This window comes from Oncorhynchus kisutch, linkage group LG6 (genome assembly GCF_002021735.2).
Source record: "Oncorhynchus kisutch isolate 150728-3 linkage group LG6, Okis_V2, whole genome shotgun sequence".
In the NCBI taxonomy this organism is placed as follows: Eukaryota; Metazoa; Chordata; class Actinopteri; order Salmoniformes; family Salmonidae; genus Oncorhynchus; species Oncorhynchus kisutch.
Window position 1 is genome coordinate 63,419,457 of NC_034179.2, and position 10,633 is coordinate 63,430,089.

The 10,633-nt window shown below is 42.6% G+C and overlaps 1 protein-coding gene across 3 annotated transcripts in view; it reads right to left on the reverse strand.

The window, feature by feature from the left end:
- Positions 1-10,492, reverse strand: part of camsap3 (calmodulin regulated spectrin-associated protein family, member 3) — a 50,821-nt gene extending 40,329 nt beyond the window's left edge. For all 3 annotated transcript variants that reach the window (XM_031827144.1, XM_031827145.1, XM_031827146.1), the window contains exon 1: positions 9,952-10,492. In XM_031827144.1, the coding sequence (XP_031683004.1) occupies positions 9,952-10,084 (133 nt within the window). In that variant the 5' untranslated portion in view covers positions 10,085-10,492. The remainder of the gene's footprint in view (positions 1-9,951) is intronic.
- Positions 10,493-10,633: the final 141 nt, after the last annotated feature.

Genomic DNA, 10,633 nt, shown 5'->3' on the forward strand with positions numbered 1-10,633 from the left:
AGCTTGTGTGCAGTAAGGCAAGAAACAGCCACTTTTTTCAAATCATAGTCGCACACCTCATGTAGCCTAGCCCATAGGCCTATATGTTTTGATAAGGTTTGTAATCACAACTAAAGTGGCCAAATAATTTAAAGAAGTTAAGCACATTCATCCGCTTTACAACAACAACAGGTAGAGTTAACTGGCATACATATGCACCACGTGAGTTTCAATGCGCTTATGAACAGTTTATCAACATTTTTAAGCTAAACGTTCTGATCTGTTGCATCAGCCACATTGCATAAAAACGATTGATGCTAGTGGTTGTATTAATTTGGTATTGATCGCATCCCACAACTGTCTCTGACTATGTTTGGAATATTTCTTTCTTGCACAGAATAGGTCAACTGTTGTACTTTGGGGGATAGTACAACAGTCGACCTATTCTGTTGACCTATTTATCCCCCATAGTACAAAAGTTGATAGGCCTACTCATCTTGTTGGCTAACGAAAAGTCAAATGTGGACAGTTCATCCAATATCTTAAATGTGCGCCTTCGAATTGGATAAGTATGCACGCAAGATTTTCCTCCCCAATTTCGTGGTATCCAATTGTTAAGTAGCTACTATCTTGTCTCGTCGCTACAACTCCCGTGCGGGCTCGGGAGACACGAAGGTTGAAAGTCATGCGTCCTCCGATACACAACCCAACCAAGCTGCACTGCTTCCTAACACAGCGCCATCCAACCCGGAAGCCAGCCGCACCAATGTGTCGGAGGAAACACTGTGCACCTGGCAACCTTGGTTAGCGCGCACTGAGCCCGGCGCGCCACAGGAGTCGCTGGTGCGCGATGAGACAAGGATTTCCCTACTGGCCAAACACTGCCTAACCCGGACGACGCTAGGGCAATTGTGCGTCGCTCCATGGACAAACCCAGAGTCTCTGGTGGCACAGCTGGCGCTGCAGTACAGCGCCCTTAACCACTGCGCCACCCGGGAGGCCTCACACAAGATTTTTTGAGGTGGCATTACAGCCACACAAAGGGGATGCAGCTGGGGAAATTCAAGGAATTATCAAGTGCTTATCAAAATTGTAAATGAGTGATGAAGTGTGTACAGCCTGCGCAAATAAAGTAGAGCTCATGCCTTTTATGCAACTTTTTTCAATTCATCATTAGAGTCGCATCATAAAGCCTTAGAATGTATTAAAAATCAAAGCATATAGCCCAACCTTTGTATCACAACTAAAGTTACATAAATAATTAAGCAGAGGGGCTGTTAACTGCTCAACACAAAATAGCTGCATGTGTGCACTCCCTCAAATCGTTTGGAGAAAATATTCAGCTATGTTCAATTGTATTCTTCCTATATTCTTATATAAAATAATATAGCAAAGTGTATATAAAATAATGCCCAGGAATTCTAAGTAAATCTTGTCTGCTAAATGAACTAGTGTAGCCCACAGCCATATGGCATAGCCAGATCAGGACCTAACATAGAGACAACTCAAAGTATGCTATTCTGTTCTTCTGAAATAGACTATATTTTCTTCATATAATGTTTCTTTAGACCTGTCTAAAATAAATTATGGATTTATTGTGACGGTGTAGGCTATATTAAATGGATTTATTAGAGACCTTTTCAAAATGTAGATGTTCCAAAGGTCTGCATCAGTGGCTTGTAGGCCATGCGTGGAAGCCAGGAGATGCTAAATGTGTTTGTTAATTAACGGTCAATTACCGTGAGACTGGCAGTTATTTTCTTGACAGTCACCGGCTGACAACATTTCGTGACCGCCACAGCCCTAGATGAGACCGACGTGGCCTATTCGATGGACAGTAAATGTAGCCTACACACAGACTCATTTTCAAACCCTACGGTAAACAGTTGGAAGGCTGAAAACAATGAGAAAGGAACAGTTAGGTTAGTATCTGAAAGGAGACTTAAAAAGGGACATCACATGGTGAACTCTGACTCATGAGAAGATCAGAGGAGATTGAAGGATAAAGGGAGTCGCCCGACCATGTTGTCGTTTTGTCATTAGGGTTCCTTTAATTAAGTTAATGGTTTTATTTTAGGGCACACAATAAGCATGGGTAGCTTTTCCCAAAAACAACATTCCATTTACCTCCCTCCGGCTTTCTGTACTTTCACAGACTTCCCCACTACAACTTTTCGCAACAGAAAACAAAACAATAATCTGTGGTCCTACAGGACAAGTTCATGAAGTACCACTCTGTTTCTCAAAGGTTTGTGCCTCCAACTGAACACAACCCAGGTGTAGAATACAAGTATGACAAATAAAGAAAGATTACATTGGGGTGTGTGAATGTTCCTTTGTGGTTAAACCACAGGACATTGTTAGCAGTATAAACGTTTCATGCAAACTGACTGACCAAGTGAGGGAGGTTAAACTACGGGTGCATCTCAATAGTCTAAAGCAGTTGACCTTTTCTCATCTCCTTTCCCTCCTCCACTCTGATTCAAAAGAACTGGACTGATGGAAGGAAGCACATTGGCCCGCCAAGTTGTTAGACTATTGAAATGCAACATAAGATACCGCATTGATCACACAAGGCGTTTTCAGACGCTGCACGTGGAATAATGTTTTCAGGAATTTCAGTGCAGTTCCACCACGCACCACCAGGACGTCACTATACAACGTGGATATTTTTTTATTTTTTTATTGCATAATGCAAAGTAAGATGCAAAGCAAGATGGATACAGTCGATACAAGCATAATTTCCCTGTGGGACGGTCCAGAAGGATGAACGACCAGTCTGTGTCACACACGTCATCAGGTTGAAACAGACAGACAGGGAAGCAGCAGCAGCTGGAAATAGACATTTTGCAAATGGGATTTCAGGTATTGGGAACCGCAGTTTTAAAAAGGCCTGCAGCACACCTGCTCTCTTTCAAGTAAAACAACAGCCGTTCACACTTTGTTTCAAAAAATAATACTTAGGACACAAAGGAAATTGAATAGGAGTTAGAAAAAAAGAGTGAGTCGAAAGCAGGAAAAGGGTAACGAGTCAGCAGTAAATGGAGGATAACAATGTCACCAGGACATTGATATCCATACCCCCTCAAGAGGATAGTATTTTGATAGTGTTTGCTAACCTTTCCGACTTTGTGTAAACTGAGTGAGTGAGTCTATTAACCGGGCAACTGGTTCCAGGGAAGCAGCCGCTCAACTATCACTATAACAGGTCAGGGGTGAGGGCATATCTTTTGGTCTAGGTGAGGGGTCAAAGGTCATACACGAGCTGGGTTGTAATAAAACATCATGCAAATTTGGTGAGTAATACACAAAAGGCTCAAACAACTTAAGTGAAGGTCTAAGGTAAATTAGGGTAAAGGTAGTGATGGAGTAGAATATAAAAGAGCTCTGCTCTGTGTGTGGTCTACTACACCCCAACCCCACTACTGACAGGACGTGGCAGGGGGATGCACCAGAGCAGAGGTCCATGTAATCCTATTTATAATTGATCGATTGACCGGTCGGGCTAATTCAGTCTTGTTATAAACATCAGACATGTGGCCGTCAACAAATGGACAGTCAAACTAAAAACACTGAAATAGGACTACACACAGAGGCTGGCCCTAGTTTCAATCGAAGCGTCATTATGGGTAAGATTCTGTAAGGATCAATTCTGTCCCTCTCCATTCCAGTGGACTGTACACCAGGTAGAGCACTGACTGACTGACTGACTGGCTGGCAGACTGACGGACAAACTGACTGGTTTACTGGCTGGCTGACCAGCGTTACATTTCAGAAGGGTTGTCATGGGAACAGTGAACACATTAAGACCACTTAGTTTTAATTAAGGGCCGAACAAAGCAGCTGCCAGAAGCAGACAGAGGCCCACACATTTCCTGATTAGGGGCCGGGGTCCAGTGTACTCCTGCGAAGATCGTTCATGAACATGTCTACACCTTAAATAATTCAGAAAGAACTCTGACACGCTCAACTGTGCAAGGTAAGCGCTAAGAGGGAGGGAGGGAGAAAGCACAGTCTCAAAATGTCTGCTTTAAGTGAGAACACCCAAATTAGTATCTACGATCAAATAAGATGTACTTCAAACGATTACCCTAGAAAATATCAAAAATAATTTATAGAACATAAATCACAATGTTGTTGTGGACAATTGTTGATCCGTTGTTGTCGCTGTGGTGATATCCCTCCATAGCATCTTCACAGGAATATCAAAACCTTCATTATACGGTGGGAGAGGCTGAGTGCCTTTAGGACAAAGACAGCACTCGTTTTAAGACTGGAAACTAATGGTGAACATGTTATTATCCCGTGGATTAGGCTAATGTTCCACATGACCCCCCCCTCTGGTTCAAATTGATATGCCGATTGCCTGAAACACCCCTCGAAATAACTACAGGCCTCAGGGTTTTGATGTCTACAGGTTGAGGTTAACTACACACACTTCAAACGTCATGGGTTACCAGCATTCTTGTCTATTGTTAAAACTAGGGCGTACTGAAAAAGATAATAATGCCATTTAACAGACGCTTTTATCAAAAGGGACTTCCAGTCATGATTGTAGTTATTTTACGCACAGATGGTCACAGGAATCGAACCCACTATCCTGGCATTGCAACTGCCATGCTCTGTCAAATTCAATGTGACATCTTTGGTTAAATAAGGAATAAATTAAATGAAAAATGTTACATTTAAAAACTATTACTGGTTTGTGTATAACAATTTTGATATAAATTCCCCAAGATTTGAATGCCTCAATTATGAGACATACATACAGTGCATTCAGAAAGTATTCAGACCCCTTGAATTTTTCCACATTTTGTTATGTTACAGCCTTATTCTAAAATAGATTTTTTTAGATCATCAATCGACACACAATACCCCATAATGACAAAGCAAAAACTGTTTATTTGAAATGTTTGCAAATGTATTCAAAATCTAAAACAGAAATACCTTATTTAAACACAGTTGAAGTCGGAAGTTAACATGCACTTAGGTTGGAGTCATTAAAACTCGTTTTTCAACCACAAATTTCTTGTTAACAAACTACAGTTTTAGCAAGTCGGTTAGGACATCTACTTTGTGCATGACACAGACATTTTTCCAACAATTGTTTACAGACAGATTATTTCACTGTATCACAATTCCAGTGGGTCAGAAGTTTACATACACCAAGTTGGCTGTGCCTTTAAACAGCTTGGAAAATTCCAGAAAAGTATGTCATGGCTTTAGAAGCTTCTGACAAGCTAATTGACATAATTTGAGTCAATTGGAAGTGTACCTGTGGATGTATTTCAAGGCCTACCTTCAACCTCAGTGCCTCTTTGCTTTACATCATGGGAAAATCAAAAGAAATCAGCCAAGACTTCAGAAAGAAATTGTAGACATCCACAAGTCTGTTCATCCTTGGGAGCAATTTCCAAACGCCTGAAGGTACCACGTTCATATGTACAAACAATAGTACGCAAGTATAAACACCATGGGACCACACAGCCATCATACCGCTCAGGAAGGAGACGCGTTCTGTCTCCTAGAGATGAACGTACTTTGGTGCGAAAAGTGCAAATCAATCCCAGAACAGCAGCAAAGGACCTTGTGAAGATGCTGGAGGAAACAGGTACAAAAGGATCTATATCCACAGTAAAACGAGTCTTATATCGACATAACCTGAAAGGCCGCTCAGCAAGGAAGCCACTGCTCCAAAACCACCATAAAAAAGCCAGACTACAGTTTGCAACTGCACATGGGGATAAAGATTGTACTTTTTTGGAGAAATGTCCTCTGGTCTGATGAAACAAAAATAGAACTGTTTGGGCATAATGACCATCGTTATGTTTGGAGGCCGAAGAACACCATCCTAACCGTGAAGCATGAGAGTGGCAGCATCATGTTGTGGGGGTGCTTTGTAACTGGAGGGACTGGTGCACTTCACGAAATAGATAACAACATGAGAAAGAAAAATTATGTGGATATATTGAAACAACATCTCAAGACATCAGTCAGGAAGTTAAAGCTTGGTCGCAAATGGGTCTTCCAAATGGACGATGACCCCAAGCATACTTCCAAAGTTGTGGCAAAATGGCTTAAGGACAACAAAGTCAAGGTATTGGAGTGGCCATCATAAAGCCCTGACCTCAATCATATAGAAAATTTGTGGGCAGAACTGAAAAAGTGTGTGCAAGCAAGGAGGTAGAGTGGCCAGACAGAAGCCACTCCTCAGTAAAAAGACATGACATCCCACTTGGAGCTTGCCAAAAGGCACCTAAAGACTCTCACAGACCATGAGAAAGAAGACTCTCTGGTCTGATGAAACCAAGATTGAACTTTTTGGGCTGAATGCCAAGCGTCACGTCTGGAGGAAACCTGGCATCATCCCTACAGTGAAGCATGGAGGTGGCAGCATCATACTGTGGGGAGGTTTTTCAACGGCAGGGACTGGGAGACTAGTCAGGATCAAGGCAAAGATATAAGGAGCAAAGTACAGAGAGATCATTCATGAAAACCTGATCCAGTGTGCTCAGGACCTCAGACTGGGGCAAAGGTTCACCTTCCACCAGGACAAGAACCCTAAGCACACAGCCAAGACAACACAGGAGTGGCTTCTGGACAAGTCTCTAAATGTCCTTGAGTACCCCAGCCAGAGCCCAGACTTAAACCCGGTCTAACATCTCTGGAGAGACCGGAAAATAGCTGTGCAGTGATGCTCCCCATCCAACCTGACAAAGCTTGAGTGGATCTGCAGAGAAGAATGGGAGAAACTCCCCAAATACAGGTGTGCCAAGCTTGTAGGGTCACACCCAAGAAGACTCAATGCAGTAATCGCTGCCAAAGGTGCTTCAAGTACAGGTTAAAATAAATACTTATGGAAACGTCATATTTAAGTTTATTATTAAAAAAAAGAAGGGTTTTGCTTTGTCATTATGGGGTATTGTGTGTAGGTTGATGAGGGGGTTAAAAACAATTTCAGAATAAGGCTGTACCATAAAGCGTGGAAAAAGTCCAAGGGTCTGAATACTTCACGATTGCACTGTATCGTGTGAATGTCAGCAGTTCAGTAAGTCGCTTTAGATCATTTGGATAATTAAAGCCTCTATTATGACCCGATTTTGTATAGCTCATGAAGGATCTGTAAAACAGGTAGGTAGGTGGTCCTGATCCTACCATCTGTGTGCAACAGTTACCTCAGACAGACACAGACACTATGGTGGACCAGGGGCCATCCCAGAACAGAGCATAGCAGGGATCCCCTACTGACCTATAAATTCCCACAGAGCCACAGCATAATGACATCCTAAGCTTCAACATGAATACCCTTCCCATCATAGACCAGGGTTAGGTTCAGTAGGGCAGAACGTTTTGCTACGGTGTGCAACTAATTTCCTTTTAAATCCACAAAGGGAGATGAACAAGTAAACACTTAGGGCAAAAGGGTAGAGAGTCGGGATGCAGCACTAGATCCTTCTTAGGTCCTCCTCACTTATTGACTCAGTCTCACACCCAACCCAAGACACACTGATGATGAGAGCATGAGTCATAATTATGAACAGGACACAGCTCTAGCAAGGAGGAGCTACAAAGCAGCGACAGGTTTCAGGCGCAGTGAACAAACAAGAGATGTTTTTATAACCTTTGTTCACTGGGAACTCTGTTTTACAACAGACAGACAGAGACAGACAGACAAATCAAGTAGGCTAATCAATATTGTCATTCATTCCTTATTTAACCAGGGAAGTCAGATTGAGTTTGACATAGCATGGGGTTGTCTTTCATATCTATCTGTTCACCCATTCCATGAGTTGCTCTCTCTCTCGTATGCTCCGACCCCCGTGTACACAAACTACAGTTATTAGTTATTTTGTTATTAGTTATTTTGTTTTATTATTCGATTTTTACAGAGATAACAGATATCAATTAGTCTGCTTGATGTCTGACAAAACTAGAGACATCTTAGTGTGTGTGTGTGTGTGTGTTTATTGGCATGAATTCAGTCAGGGTACTCCCAAGCTCTTTTCATTATCCCTGGCTAGCCAGGGAAATCGGGGACCTCTGTTAACATTTCAGGAATGTGAAGGAAGGTTATCGTTACAGGACTTCCAAATGAAGCCCTTCTTAACCAAGATAGGCATGGTTCTTCACTGTTTACTATGTGTAGTAGAATGTCTTATGTGCAGTAGACCTATGCATTAATCAAGAGTTCTGGACTGTGGCTAGGGTTGACCAATAAGAGAGCTTATGTATAGTAAGAGAGCACTTGACAAGAGTACTCCATATCCTCATATTATAAGTAATACAAACATACATACATGCTGGTGTATGGTGGTTGGTTTTGTCCTTTCCCATCTATACTGAACAAAAATATAAAACGCAACATGTAAAGTGTTGGTCCCATGTTTCATGAGCTGAAATAATATATTCCAGAAATGTTCCAAGCACAAAAAGCTTACTTCTCTCAAATTGTGTGCACAAATTAGTTTACATCCCTGTTAGTAAGGTCTTATCCTTTGGCAATATAATCCATCAATCTGACAGGTGTGGCATATCAAGAAGCTGATTAAACTGTATGATCATTACACAGGTGCACCTTGTGCTGGGGACAATAAAAGGCCACTAAAATGTGCAGTTTTGTCACAACACAATGCCACTGATGTCTCAAGTTGAGGGAGCATGCAATTGGCATGCTGACTGCATGAATATCCCCCAGAGCTGTTCCCAGATGATTGAATGTTCATTTCTCTACCATAAGCCGGCGTTTTAGAGAATTTGTCAATACTTCCAACCGGCTTCATAACTGCAGACCATTTGTAACCATGCCAGCCCAGGACCTCCACATCAGGCTTCTTTACTTGCGGGATAGTCTGAGACCAGCCACCTGGACAGCTGATGAAACTGAGGAGTATTTCTGTATGTAATAAAGCCCTCTTGTGGGGAAAAACTCATTCTGATTGTCTGGGCCTGGCTCCCAAGTGGGTGGGCCTATGCCCTCCTAGGCCCACCCATGACTGCACCCCTGCCCAGCCATGTGAAATCCATAGATTAGGGCCTATTGAATTCATTTCAATTGACTGATTTCCTTATATGAACTGTAATCATTGAAATTGTTGCGTTTATATTTTTGTTTAGTATATTCAACTGGAGAGGGTAAGCGGCTTATATGAAACTAAAACGGGTTTCGTTTAAATAGTGTAGTAACGTTAGGCATATATCCAACAAACCGATTATCTTTAAGTGGGTGTGTATGCGCGTCATCGAAAGAGAACGGGTGGTTTCAGTAGGCTCCTACCATTAGCATTATTATAGAGAAATATACCATTATCGATACCTCCTGTTATATTATTTAGATACATTATTAAAATCTCACGCTATTTGTGCCGCAGCTGACCTGACAATAGCCTATGTGTTTTTCAGTAGTGAACACTCGGTTCAGGTCAGGATATTTTATAGTCCCGGCGTTACTCGCCAGCCAAAATTAAATTAGTTCGATCCATTATTGGTGATTGAAATTAGACAAGCTGTCAAAACCGATGCCTCGTCACCATTTGCTAGGGGGGCCTCAATGCACCAGTCGAAATTGGCAAGCAAGCGAGCTGGATCTTAAATCAACTACTGTAGATCAAATAGGCTGCTGTGATCTAAACAAGGATGTTGTAAGGACATGTTTTTTTCGACGTTATACAAAATTCGGGCACAACACCTGGGAATCTGAGGAAGGACCGCTATTCGTGTTGAAATGGGGGTGCCGAGAAGGGCTACATCCCACACACGCTCTCTGTCCCACCTCTAACGTACTGTAGGCGACTCTTTGTGTGCCCAAAATCGCTGAGTTTACACAACGCGCAGTCAGTTCACCTTCATGCACGCGCTTTTCATTACACTGACAGTCGGGGAACAATGCTGGATTACATGGGAGGGAGGGGAATGTAGGAAAAACACAGAACAAAACATTATAAACGTTCGGCTACAATAGCCTAGGCCACATACCTGCATTGGCGTAAGATTTGGCCAAGACCCATCCCACACTTGCGCATATTTTTGCCCTGGTACAATCATACAGATCCAAAGGTTTTATGTCCGGGACTACAAAAGTCTTCCTCATCGCGTTGGAGTCCACCATAGCAAGTCCGCAGACGGGCCGTGGTAACCGGAGGGAGATATAGACCTAGAAAATAGTTGGTGGCGAAAGAAAAAGCTTCAAATCAAGCATTCATTATTTTATTTTTCCTATTCCATAACACTGTGGCTGAGGAACACGGATGTGTGTAATCGTTTTCTCGGGAAATATCCAGACACTATGGGCCCCAGCTCAGGATATATCCCGTTTCTCTCCTGATTACAGACCCCCCCCCCAAAAAAAAAAAATGGTCATAAGATGAAGGCGCGCGGTCTTAAAGCCCCACTGAAGCCCCAACACATCGGGTTATAAAAAAATAAATAAATAAAGGCGTTTTATTTCCCGTTTCGCCGTCCGCATTGCTAACGTTTGGTTAGCGCTGTACAGTAGGCTGGAGCCCCGTCGATGACTGATTTCCAGGTGCTCCACAATGGCATCACTCACTCAGCCGACTGGCCAATCGCGTTTGAGGAAGAGTGAAGGGGCGGGTTCTCAATCTTGTGAACGCGACCAGCAGGTAGCGGTATGATGACAGGTGCATTAGGTATGGCA